Genomic DNA, 14,227 nt, shown 5'->3' on the forward strand with positions numbered 1-14,227 from the left:
TTTTAACTGGTTGAGATTTTAGTGAAGTCCAAATTAGGGAATAGGCTCAGAGAAAGAAAGAGATATTTCTAAAGTCATTTAGTATCAGACCTAATTCCTGGTCTAGAATTCTCTTCTACATACAGTCTGCCCTCCTTATCCGCAGGTTCTGAATCTGTGGATTCAACCAACTGTGACTTGAAAATATTCAGGGAAAAAAAAAAAAGAAATAACAACATAATAACAAAAAATAATATAAACAATATATTGTAACAACTATTTACATAGTATTTACAGTGTTGTATTAGGTATAGTAACGTAGAGATGATTTAAACTTACTCATACACTGTCGAAGAATGTTTTGGTCAACAACAGACCACATACCTGAAGGTGGTCCCATAAGATTATAATACTGTATTTTTTACTGTACCTTTTCTATGTTTATATATGTTTAGATACACAAATAACCATTGTGTTAAAATTACGTACAGTATTCAATACAGTAACATGCTGTACAGGTTTCTAGCCTAGGAGCAGTAGGCTCTCCCATATAGTCTAGGTGTGTAGTAGGTTATACCACCCAGGTTTGTGTAAGTATACTCTGTGATGTTTGCACAAGGACAGAATTGCCTAATGATGCATTTCTCAGACTATATCTCTATCGTTAAGCAGTGTGTGACTGTATACAAGAGGATTTGTATAGGTTATATGCAAATACTGCATCATTTTATATATGGAACTTGAACATCCTCAGATTTTGGTATCTGTGGGGGGTCCTGGAACCAATCCCCCACAGATATGGAGGTACAACTGTGTACTATGTCATCTTTGAAAGGTCCACTTTTATAAATTCATATCTCTTGAATTAATACAAGTTTTTTCCCCGGATTCCTTTCCTCTTAATAACCTCCTAAGATACTTATCCTGGAGAAATGGGAATTTTAATTGATATAGAAAAAAAGTGAGTGGTCTGAAAAGAATTTGTCATATTATTGTTTGGGTCTGGCCAGCCCATACTGGAATGTCATGTTGACTTTCAGTGCCTGAGAAAGAATGGCCCAGGAATTGAAGGAGCTACCAAAAAAGGAGGGGAGGTTGCCAGAGTCAAGTGGGGCCTATTTAAAAATTTTGCTCAGATCTTAGGGGAACATTTATGTTAACTTAAGACAAAGAATACTACTCCCCCACTTCTGTTGACTTGGAAAACAAATTAATTTAGTTGTTTGAGGGCTTTGTGATTTCTCTGAAATTAAAAAAAAATAATTTATTTAATTCTGTCTATTCATAATTAATTCCAAACTTAAAAGTTCTGATTTATATGTATTTATTTATTCTACTTCTTAGTAAGTGTGCAACTGATTTATTTTTAGTAGCTCACTCCCCACATTTAAATACCTCCCACCAGCATAAAGTAATACAAATTCATGGTAGAAAATACAGAAAAGTATAATGACACGTAATTTTACTTCCCAGTAATAAACACAGATAGTAATTTGAGGTATTTCCTTTTGGTTCTTCTCTTATTATATAGTATAGAAAAATTGAAATCTATATTAAACAAACAGACCATGATATCCTAAGCATTGTCCTATGTTTGCAAATGTTCTTAGAAAATATTTTTAATGCCTCTGTGATTTTCTAGTACACAGACATACGATAATTAGTCACTCATCTTTTGTTGGGCTTTACATTGAAAGTGTCATTGTAAATTACAGTTTTTACAAATTTTAAATCTAGTAATCTCTGTGGTTGGGCCGGTACTTTCTGCCACTGTTCATGTTGTTTCCTGAGATATTTATAAATAGTTTCTTTAAGCTAAGGTCTTTTCATCTACTCTGTGTTCTCCAAGGTTGTGCCTGGGCTAGGGTAGTTGGTTTAATGGTCTGTCTCCCCACTAGATTGTGAACTTCCAGTGGATCTTTCTTTCATCCTTGTATCTCCATTGCTCAGCATGGTGCCAGGAACATAGCAGACATTCAGTAAAATATTTGTTGAATGCTTATTATGATTATGGAAAGTGATGGGAGTGATTTTCATGTGATAGTTTTGGGTTTCTCTTACGGCTTTTAAAGTTTCACCTCACACGTGTGTCATACATCAGAGAGTGGAAAAGAGTAAAGGAGTTAAAATAAGCCAGAAATGTTTTTCTTTAAACTTAGTTTTCATACGCAGTAGTTCACTTAGTGGTGAAGAGGAGGGCACGCCTTAGTTGCATGCCAGGGAAAGCTCAAGCTAATTGCTTTATAATCTGAATATTGTAGCTCTCCTTTTAGCTTCTCCTCTCTTCTCCACTTCAGTCCTCTCTGCTCTTCTTCACTGCTGTCTCCTGTCCTTTTTCCTAGCTTCTTTCTTCCTCTCCAGAATTTGATGTCAAGAGCACAATTTGAGACAAAACATGCCACCTTCAGATTCAAGATGTTCCTTTTTAATGGCTTTGAAGACAGGATAGAAGGTGTTAGATCTTTATTTTTAAATGCACAGTTTCCTTCCTTGAACAAGCCCACGAAAAGGCCTCAACTTTTCCAATGGAGCCCTTTAGACAGATTTCATAGGAAGTGTGACTGTGCATACATTTTATGTGTATGTCCATAAAATGTTTATATGTAATATATAAAAATGTGTGTGTATTATATATAGGGCTACCTACTAACTAAACTGAAGTGATGGAATAGAGATGTTAAGTATGCGATTGTTGCGTTCTCTCTGAAACCCTATCAGGTTTTCTTGACTTTTTTGACAGGAAATTATATGATTGTAGGTTTGTTGGTAGTTGGAGAAAACTCTCACAGCTGTCCTGTGTCTGGTCTCTTGGGAGTACATAAGTAAATATTTAATGGTTATTTTCTAGTGTATATGAATGCTTAAAATATTAATTATGGATAGCCAGTTATGTGGTTCTTGGTACCCTTCTATTGAGAATAATAACCCACAGCAGTTCTTTATTTTAGAACACTCTGCCTCAGTTTGTTCCTGATAATAAAATGGTGGACTGATTTCTAGTGAAGATATTTAAAATGTGAACTTGACTTAAAATCACTAAAATGTCTAGCTATCTCTGGGGGCATTCTTAAATAAGTGACTTATGATCTATTTACATTCTTGGGACATCAGGCATACATACAGCTTAGGAGACCACCCTTCTTGCTTTTTTATGCTAAAAAAGCTTTCATTTTCTGAAGCACTGAGATGCGTTGAGTGGCAGGAGGGTGCTAGAATGAGGCAACAGTTCAGGTGGCACTAGGAGGATGTTGTGTAGGGGAGACACTCTCATTGCCATCACAGGTAATGCCTCACTAGACTTTCAAGTCAAACAGTGGTTGTCAGCCTTGGCTGCACGTTAGAATCACCTGTGGAATTTAAAAAACTGCACACCAGACCAATTAAGTCAGATTATCCAGGGCTGGAACCTAGGTATCAATATTTAGAAATGCTTCCCTAGAGTTTGTATTTTAATGTGCAGCCAGGATGAGGATCCCTGCAAAGCTTGGATGAGTTGCAGGGATGATGTATTATATAGCTACTGGCTTCAGTTGGACCTCATCAATTATAATTAAACAATTGGGAGTTCTTGGATGAAACTTAAGGTTTATTCAGTGCCACATACTCATTGAGCCTCAACCTCGTACTAGATTATTAGTTGCTAGGAATACAAAGATAAATAAGATATGGTTGATAAGATAGTGCAATCTAGTGGGAGAGATAGAAATAATAAATACTTACAATACAAGGTATACAGAGTATTAAAATAGAAAATAGGTGTGTCTAGGTTATTATTGGGAACACAGGTGTAATTAACTCTGAGGCTTGGAATATGGGATGGGTGGGAGGGGATGGGGCAGGAGATGACATGAGAAATGGTCAGGGTTACACAGAGAAAGTGATAAATTAGGAGTTTACCAGGTAGAAAAATGGAAGAGGAAGTTTTTGTGTGTGCTCTTTTGTTTTTTTAAATGTTGTAACATTGCAAAGATGTGAAGAAATGAAGGAATATGTGTTCAGGGGTCGGTTATAGAGCAAGATGCCTATGAGATATTTGCAGGTTATACAGTTAGAGAGCTAGATCAGAGTCAAGTGGTGAGTGAAATACCTTATAAGCCATGTTGAGAAACAAGGGTGTTGCAGGGCCAAATGCACATAGGGTCTAGATAGATGATTTTAAACAGTGAAGCTGGTCAGGTGTGAAGCAGTTGGTAGTGTTAGAGGCTCTCCTAATCTGTACAGCATAGGCCTTGTTTAAAGATATTTAAGAACTTTTTAAAAGAGTTTAAGTTAAAACTAAAATAAAATAGAATACTCTTTCAGTCAAGTAAGCCTGTAAAATTCAACCTGCAAGGGCCAGTTGGTAGTACCTTCAGTGTAAGAGCCCAGCATATGATGATAAACAAGGAAAAACTGTAAGATAGCATTTCTATAAAAGTACTGTCAAAATATAATTTCAGAGTTGAAGTTGGGCTGGAGCTGTGGAGATGAGAGCATAAGTGAAGAGGATAGTGCAGTAGTCTAGGTAAAATGTTCTGGCAAGCCATCAGTGTTTTCAAATGAGGTAGCTTACGTTTGTTGGCTACTGTTCTCCTCTTGTTAACTTGCCATCATTGATCATACCTTCTTCCCAACCCCATCTATCATGTTATACTGCACCCCATCCTTACTCACTGTAATTGTCCTAGTCCAGGTTTTTGTGTTGAACAAGGTGTTTTTTTTTTTTTTTTTCTTTTAACGGTTGTTTGTTTTTCCATTGGTATAACTCTCGTATAGGTTTGTAGGTGGATCACTGAGCGAGAAGTTTAAGGCTGGAGGCCTTTTATGTATGTGTATATGTTTTTAATTAAATGAAACAGAAGGAAAGGTTATCTGCTGAAGGCAAGGGATTCCAGTGTAAAATGAACAGGACATAGAAAATGGTGAAGGTCAACAAGATGAGTATGGCATTCATTTCTTGGTTAAGAAGCTTTTATCTAAGATTTTTTTTAAATGAAAATTTAAGTAAAATAACTTATAATCTTGATGTTTTTCATAAGAACAAAAGAGAACTTTGTTATATTAGGTTGATGCAAAAGTAATTGCGGTTTTAGCCAATAAAAGGAATGGGAAAAACCGTAGTTACTTTTGCACCAACCTAATATTACCTGAAAATGTATTATTTTTGTTTGACTTTATATTAGTGGAAGATAAAGAAGAGAAATCTGAGATTAGAAGACTGTATTTCAGTCTTGGTTCTGCCAGAGCTTTTGATTAGTTATTTAACTTAATAGTCTTTTAAGCTTAATTAAAATAGGGATAATAGTATGTACCTTGCCTGTTTTTTCAGTACCGTATTGTTTTTATGAAGATAATTGAGATGATTGGCTACAATAATGTTTTAAAAACCACAAGCATTGTTCATGAGATATAGAGATGCAAAAGTAGTGAATTCATAGATTTAAATTATTTTGGAAGTGCCCTTTTTATACCTGTTTACTTCACATTAAAGGGAATAATGTGTTAGAAGTATGGTATTAATTTTTGGAGAAGATATGTGTGTGCTTTTTCTTTTTAAAATAGTAACCAGTTCTAAATATTTTATTTTACTTGGTTTGTCCCTGTGAATTAACTTGCTAAAGTATTGTTAGAAAAGACAAGGAGGAAATATTAGTTATGCAAATTAGGTGACATCTGTAGTCAACATCTACTATATTTGATAGAGCTTTGTTGTAACAGTAGCTGCTCTATGTAACCTAAAGCAGATGACATTTTTGCTCTTTTGAAGGCACTAAGATGAAACTTTATTTATTTAAGATAAATTATGTTTAACTTTTTTTTCTGTTTGGCAGGCAACCAGATAAACTGGTGGTAGTTTGGACCAGAAGAAGCCGAAGGAAGTCTTCTAAGGTTAGTGTATTTTCTAAATTTCTTACCTAAATGTTGAATACAAATTAGCAAACTGCTCTGGTTCCAGTGTAGAATATTTTTAAATGTTACTTGATTTTTTTTTTTTCTTGATTGTCTACTGAAAATGGATTGATCAGATGCTATAATCTTTTAACTGCTTGTTCTTAAAATAGGAGCCAGATACCTGAGTTTTGGTCTTGAATTTGGTAATTGCTATGGTTTGAAAAAAATCAGGTGTTGCCAGTGTAATAGAATAGGTTGGTGCAAAAGTAATTGCGGTTTTGCCTTAATAGCAAAAACTGTGGTTACTTTTGCACCAACCTAATATAAGGAGGTGGGGGGGGCCTTTAAGAAGTGATTAGGGTAAGGACTTCTCCCTTGTGAATTGAATTAGGCATCCTTATAAAAGGGCTTGATAGAGGGAGTTTGTTTCCTTTTTTCTTTTCTGCCTTCTGCCACATGAGGATGCACAAAGAAGGTCCTCACCAGATGCTGATGCCTTGATCTTGAACTTCTAGCTCTTAGAGCTGTGAGAAAATAGATTTCTGCTCGTTATTTGTTACTCAGTCTGTGGCATATTGTTACAGCAACACAAATGGACTAGGACAGGAGCCTTGAATAACATAATAGTTAAGTAACTTCTCTGTACTACAGTGTTAAGAATTAATGATTAAACAGGTGCCACTTACACAATTGTACCTAAGATTAATTTATTTAGATTACAAGATGACAAAGTTAGGGCACACTTAAGGAGTTACGAGTTATCTGAGTCTGTTGCTGGGTTGCAGAAGAGGAGTTGGGTTTTTCAAAGATTTAAATTTCTTTTAGTACTGATAATTTTGTTTGTGGGGAGTGGAACAGAATTTTATAAAATTCAATAACAGTTCTACAGATATTTTAAAAATTCTATCCTGGTCAGATTCTATCCTTATGCCTATAATCCTGGCACTTTGGGGAGGCCAAGGCAGGAGGATCACTTGAGGCTAGGAATTTAAGATCAGCCTGGGAAACATAGTGAGACCCCATCTCTACAAAAACAAAAACAAAAATAAAAGCAAAAACAAAAGCAAATTAGCCAAGTGTGTTGATACACCTGTAGTCCCAGCTACTCAAGAGGTTGAGGTGGGAGGATCGCTTGAGCCCAGGAGTTTGAGGCTTTTTTGAGCTAGGATTGTGCCGCTGCACTCCAGCCTGGGTGACAGAGTGAAACTGTGTCTCTAAAAACAAAATTCTGTTCTATAAATAAATGTGACTATATTTTTTGTTACTATACAATGACCACAAGAATGTTTATTGAATGTTAGTTTTTCTACAAGTAGACCTGTATAAAGAAAACTTTATTAGTTTTAATTGAAATTCTACAATTTTCTGGATTTAAAATTTTTTATTTAGGGCATTTTTTTCAAGTCTTTTATTTTTATTGAGCTAAAACTTACATGTGTATAATACACAGATCTTAATTTTATAATTCAGTAAGCTTTGATCAATGTGTATACTTGTATAATTACCACTTCTGTAAAGATACAGAGTGTTTCCATCACTTTTTTCTTTTGTTCCTCTTCTAGGCAGTTCCCAACTCTCAGAGGTGAACACTGTTTTGATTTTCTGTCACCATAGACTAGTGTTGCTTGTTCTTGAGTTTCATGTAAAATAGTACAGTAGTATAGTCAGGCTTGTTTCACTTGTCATAACGTTTTTGAGATTTATTCATGCTGTTTTGGTATTTATTTGTTTATTGCTAAGTAGTATTCCACCATGCAAATATACTACGATTTGATTATCTCTTCCTGTGTTGATGAACATTTGGTTTTGTTTTTTTTTTTTTTTCCCAGTTTTTTACTCTTGTGAATAAAGCTGCTATAGACATTATTGTACAAGTGTCTTTGGGGAAAAATATTTTTTTATCTTGAGCATATCCCAAGGAAAGGCATAACCAGGTAATAGGGTAGGTTCATTTTTAACTTGTAAGAAATTGCTAAGCACTCTCACCAGCAATTTGAAGAGTTTCAGTTGCCTCACATCCTGAGCAGCAGCATCTTTAAAGCATACGTTTATAGTTTGGGAGCATTGTAATTTGAATGCTTTCTTACTATTAACATATGAGAAAGGGTTCTAAAAAGAAACATAACATTTGTTCGTCAATATAAGATTTGTGGAAAGGACCAATATAAATTTATCCACTAAGTATAACAGGTGAATATGACTAGACCTATACATTTTAGAAATAGCCTCTAAATGTTTTTAGTTATCAACAAAAAACAATTTATCTCTTTTAATAATTAGCTTGAATGCCACATTCAGGGTTTGAAAAAAAATTAGATGGCAATTATTTTCTAAGAGAAAATGAGAAACAGAAGGAAATACGTTAGATTATAGGTCAATTAAGAATATCCTGGCTGGGTGTGGTGGTTCACACTTGTAACCCTAGCACTTTGGAAGACTGAGGCAGTTGGATCACTGGAGTCCAGCATTTCGAGACCAGCCTGGCAACATGGCAAAACCCCATCTCTACCAAAAAAAAAAAAGAAAAGAAAAGAAAAACCTATATTTGATGTTTGATATTCTTTTTTATTTCGTTGCATTTACATTGAAAATATTGAAAAGTCAGTCAAATAACTTCTGTTAGGTTCAGATTCTTTTTCATATTGTATCAAACATTGTTTGAATCCAAAATGCAAACATAAGAGGCTACAGGTTGGTTTTCTTAGAATATAATATTTTCTAGAAGAAATTACTTATTGTTGAATGAATTTTCCATTTGTCATGCTCTTAATATTTTAAAATCTTTACTGATACGTTAGAATCATTGTGATTTCTCTTGAAACAGATGTACTTCTTGTGAAAAGTTAGTATGATGCAGTATGTTCATGTATTTATGAAAATGCTGTTTTAGGCTGGGCGCAGTGGCTCATGCCTGTAATCCCAGCACTTTGGGAGGCCGAGGCAGGTGGATCACCTGAGGTCAGGAGTTCAAGACCAGCCTGACCAACATGGTGAAACCCCATCTGTACTAAAAATACAAAATTAGCTGGATGTAGTGGCACATGCTTGTAATCCCAGCTGTGTGGGTGCTGAGGCAGGAGAATAGCTTGAACCCGGGCGGTGGAGGTTGCAATGAGCTGAGATCATGCCATTGCGCTCCAGCCTGGGCAGCAAAATCAGAACTCCATCCCCCCCCCCAAAAAAAAAAAAAAAAAAAGACGGGAAATGCCGTTTTATAAATTGTATATAATAAGCTAAATAGGGAAATAAAAATAAGTTCCAGAAACTATGAAGGAAATGATTATATTATTGTAAAAGTTAAGCAACTTAAAAAAAAACTTGAGAGTGAGATCCATGACATTTCAGAATTTTTGAAAACCATTTGTTTCTAGCTATTAAGTTAGCTATCGGTTACATTAAATCTAAAGATTAGAACCATTTTTTATTCTGAAAGACCTTTCTGTTTTCTGATGCTTTTCCTTTAAAATATACATTACTTACTGCTAAGTACCATTGAACTCATGTAGGAGGAACAAATCTCTGCAACTATTGGTCAGAAAAGAGATATATATATATATATATATATATATAGATATTTATTTTTATTTTATTTTATTTTTACCATGGAAGGGGATTTTTATTTGTTTTTGTGTTTGTTTATTTTATTATTATACTTTAAGTTCTAGGGTACATGTGCACGATGTGCAGGTTTGTTACATATATATACATGTGCCATGTTGGTGTGCTGTACCCATTAACTCGTCATTTACATTAGGTATATCTCCTAATACTATCCCTCCCCCCTCTCCCCTCCCCACAATAGGCCCTGGTGTGTGATGTTCCCCTTCCTGTGTCCAAGTGATCTCATTGTTCAGTTCCCACCTATGAGTGAGAACGTGTGGTGTTTGGTTTTCTGTTCTTGCGATAGTTTGCTGAGAATGATGGTTTCCAGCTGCTTCCATGTCCCTACAAAGGACACAAACTCATCCTTTTTTATGGCTGCATAGTATTCCATGGTGTATATGTGCCACATTTCCTTAATCCAGTCTGTCACTGATGACATTTGGGTTGATTCCAAGTCTTTGCTATTGTGACTAGTGCTGCAATAAACATACGTGTGCATGTGTCTTTATAGCAGCATGAGTTACAATCCTTTGGGTATATACCCAGTAATGGGATGGCTGGGTCAAATGGCATTTCTAGTTCTAGATCCTTGAGGAATCGCCACACTGTTTTCCACAATGGTTGAACTAGTTTACAGTCCCACCAACAGTGTAAAAGTGTTCCTATTTCTCCACATCCTCTCCAGCACCTGTTGTTTCCTGATTTTTTAATGATTGTCATTGTAACTGATGTGAGATGGTATCTCATTGTGGTTTTGATTTGCATTTCTCTGATGGCGAGTGATGAACATTTTTTCATGTGTCTGTTGGCTGTATGAATGTCTTCTTTTGAGAACTGTCTGTTCATATCCTTCACCCACTTTTTGATGGGGCTGTTTGCTTTTTTCTTGTAAATTTGTTTGAGTTCTTTGTAGGTTCTGGATATTAGCCCTTTGTCAGATGAGTAGATTGTAAAAATGTTCTCCCATTCTGTAGGTTGCCTGTTCACTCTGATGGTAGTTTCTTTTACTGTGCAGAAGCTCTTTAGTTTAATTAGATCCCATTTGTCAATTTTGGCTTTTGCTGCCGTTGCTTTTGGTGTTTTAGACATGAAGTCTTTGCCCATTCCTATGTCCTGAATGGTACTACCTAGGTTTTCCTCTAGGATTTTTATGGTATTAGGTCTAACATTTAAGTCTCTAATCCATCTTGAATTAGTTTTTGTATAAGGAGTAAGGAAAGGATCCAGTTTCAGCTTTCTACTTATGGCTAGCCAATTTTCCCAGCACCATTTATTAAATAGGGAATCCTTTCCCCATTTCTTGTTTCTCTCAGGTTTGTCAAAGATCAGATGGCTGTAGATGTGTGGTATTATTTCTGAGGACTCTGTTCTGTTCCATTGGTCTATATCTCTGTTTTGGTGCCAGTACCATGCTGTTTTGGTTACTGTAGCCTTGTAGTATAGTTTGAAGTCAGGTAGCGTGATGCCTCCAGCTTTGTTCTTTTGACTTAGGATTGTCTTGGCAATGCGGGTCTTTTTTGGTTCCATATGAACTTTAAAGCAGTTTTTTCCAATTCTGTGAAGAAACTCATTGGTAGCTTGATGGGGATGGCATTGAATCTATAAATAACCTTGGGCAGTATGGCCATTTTCACGATATTGATTCTTCCTATCCATGAGCATGGTATGTTCTTCCATTTGTTTGTGTCCTCTTTTATTTCACTGAGCAGTGGTTTGTAGTTCTCCTTGAAGAGGTCCTTTACATCCCTTGTAAGTTGGATTCCTAGGTATTTTATTCTCTTTGAAGCAAATGTGAATGGAAGTTCATTCATGATTTGGCTCTCTGTTTGTCTGTTACTGGTGTATAAGAATGCTTGTGATTTTTGCACATTGATTTTGTATCCTGAGACTTTGCTGAAGTTTCTTATCAGCTTAAGGAGATTTGGGGCTGAGACAATAGGGTTTTCTAAATATACAATCATGTCATCTGCAAACAGGGACAATTTGACTTCTTCTTTTCCTAACTGAATACCCTTGATTTCTTTCTCTTGCCTGATTGCCCTAGCCAGAACTTCCAACACTATGTTGAATAGGAGTGGTGAGAGAGGGCATCCCTGTCTTGTGCCAGTTTTCAAAGGGAATTTTTCCAGATTTTGCCCATTCAGTATGATATTGGCTGTGGGTTTGTCATAAATAGCTCTTATGATTTTGAGGTACGTTCCATCAATACCGAATTTATTGAGCGTTTTTAGCATGAAGGGCTGTTGAATTTTGTCAAAAGCCTTTTCTGCATCTATTGAGATAATCATGTGGTTCTTGTCTTTGGTTCATATATATGCTGGATTATGTTTATTGATTTGTGAATGTTGAACCAGCCTTGCATCCCAGGGATGACGCCCACTTGATCATGGTGGATAAGCTTTTTGATGTGTTGCTGAATCCGGTTTGCCAGTATTTTATTGAGGATTTTTGCATCGATGTTCATCAGGGATATTGGTCTAAAATTCTCTTTTTTTGTTGTGTCTCTGCCAGGCTTTGGTATCAGGATGATGTTGGCCTCATAAAATGAGTTAGGGAGGATTCCCTCTTTTTCTATTGATTGGAATAGTTTCAGAAGGAATGGTACCAGCTCCTCGTTGTACCTCTGGTAGAATTCGGCTGTGAATCCGATGATATCCTGCAGAGTGTTTTCCAACTTGGTTCCATCTTCCCCGTCACTTTCAGGCACACCAATCAGATGTAGATTTGGTCATTTCACATAATCCCAGGTTTCTTGGAGGCTTTGTTCATTTCTTTTTACTCTTTTTTCCCTACATTTCTCTTCTTGTTTCATTTCATTCATTTGCTCTTCAATCACTGATAATCTTTCTTCCAGTTGATCAAGTTGGTTACTGAAGCTTGTGCGTTTGTCACATAGTTCTCGTGTTATGGTTTTCATCTCTATCAGTTCTTTTAAGGTCTTCTCTGCATTAATTATTCTAGTTATCCATTCATCTATTCTTTTAAAAAGTTTTTAGTTTCTTTGTGCTGGTTACGTAGTTCCTACTGTAGCTCTGAGAATTTTGATCGACTAAAGCCTTCTTTTCTCAATTCGTCAGAGTCATTCCCTGTCCAGCTTTGTTCCGTTGCTGGCAATGATCTGCGTTCCTTTGGAGGGGGAGATGCACTCTGAGTTTTTGAATTTCCAGCTTTTCTGCACTGCTTTTTCCCCATCTTTGTGGTTTTATCTACCTTTGGTCTTTGATGATGGTGACGTACTGATGGGGTTTTGGTGTGGGTGTCCTTTCTGTTTGTTAGTTTTCCTTCCAACAGTCAGGACCCTCAGCTGCTGGTCTGTTGGAGTTTGCTTGAGGTCCACTCCAGACCCTGTTTGCCTGGGTATCAGCAGCAGAGGCTGCAGAAGATAGAATATTGCTGCATAGCGAGTGTTGCTGTCTGATTCTTGCTCTGGAAGCTTCATCTCAGAGTGTACCCAGCTGTGTGAGGTGTGATGTGTCAGTCTGCACCTAGTGGGGGATGTCTCCCAGTTAGGCTACTCAGGGATCAGGGACCCACTTGAGCAGGCAGTCTGTCCATTCTCAGATCTCAACCTCCGTGCTGGGAGAACCACTGCTCTTTTCAAAGCTGTCAGACAGAGACTTTTAAATCAGCAGAGGTTTCTGCTGCTGTTTGTTTAGCTGTGCCCTGTCCCCAGAGGTGGAGTCTACAGAGGCAGACAGGCCTCCTTGAGCTGCGGTGGGTGCCACCCAATTCGAGCTTCCTGGCGGCTTTGTTCATCTACTTAGGCCTCAGCAATGGCGAGCTCCCCTCCCCCAGCCTCGCTGCAGCCTTGCAGTTAGATCTCAGACTGCTGTGCTAGCAATGAGGGAGGCTCCGTGGGCATGGGACCCTCTAGGCCAGGTGTGGGATATAATCTCCTGGTGTGCTGTTTGCTAAGACCCTTGGTAAAGCACAGTATTAGGGTGGGAGTTACCCGATTTTTCAGGTGTTGTGTGTCTCAATTTCCCTTGGCTAGGAAAAGGAATTCCCTTCCCCCTTGCGCTTCCCAGGTGAGGCAATGCCTTGCCCTGCTTCAGCTCTCGCTGGTTGGGCTGCACCCACAGACCAGCATCAACTGTCTGACACGCCCCAGTGAGATGAACCGGGTACCTCAGTTGAAAATGCAGAAATCACCCATCTTCTTTGTCGCTAACACTGGGAGCTGGAGGCTGGAGCTGTTCCTATTCAGCCATCTTGGGCGCCACCTCAAGATATATATTTTTTAGGACAGGATCTTACTTGTTGCCCAGGCTAGAGTGCAGTGGTATGATCACAGCACTGCAGCCTCGACCTCCCAGGGCTCAGGTGATCCTCTGACCTCAGCCTCCCACCATGCTGGGCTAATTTTTTTTTTTTTTATAGAGACGGGATTTCACCATGTTGCGCAGGCTAGCAGAATATATTCTAGTTTTTACTTTGTACTATGTTTTAGAAGGAGTTTGAAGTACACGATAATCATTTCTTTCTTTCTTTCTTTCCCTTCCTTCCTTCTTTCCTTCCTTCCTTCCTTCCTTCCTTCCTTCCTTCCTTCCTTCCTTCCTTCCTTCCTTCCTTCCTTCCTTTCTCCCTTTCTCCCTTTCTTTCCTTTCTTTCTTTCCTCTCCTCTCCTCTCCTTTCCTTTCTTTTCTTTTCTCTCTCTCTCTCTTTCTTTTCTTTTCTTTTCTTTTCTTTTCTTTTCTTTTCTTTTCTTCCCTTCCTTCCTTCCTTCCTTCCTTCCTTCCTTCCTTCCTTCCTTCCTTCCTTCCTTCCTTCCTTC

General features: G+C 37.4%; 1 protein-coding gene across 15 annotated transcripts in view; it reads left to right on the plus strand.

The window, feature by feature from the left end:
- The window catches only part of EHBP1 (EH domain binding protein 1), a 324,971-nt gene that overhangs the window by 34,164 nt on the left and 276,580 nt on the right, over window positions 1–14,227 (plus strand). For all 15 annotated transcript variants that reach the window (XM_025353914.1, XM_025353912.1, XM_025353916.1 and 12 more), the window contains exon 3: window positions 5,790–5,847. In XM_025353914.1, the coding sequence (XP_025209699.1) occupies window positions 5,790–5,847 (58 nt within the window). The remainder of the gene's footprint in view (window positions 1–5,789; window positions 5,848–14,227) is intronic.

This window comes from Theropithecus gelada, chromosome 13, assembly GCF_003255815.1.
Source record: "Theropithecus gelada isolate Dixy chromosome 13, Tgel_1.0, whole genome shotgun sequence".
NCBI lineage: Eukaryota > Metazoa > Chordata > Mammalia > Primates > Cercopithecidae > Theropithecus > Theropithecus gelada.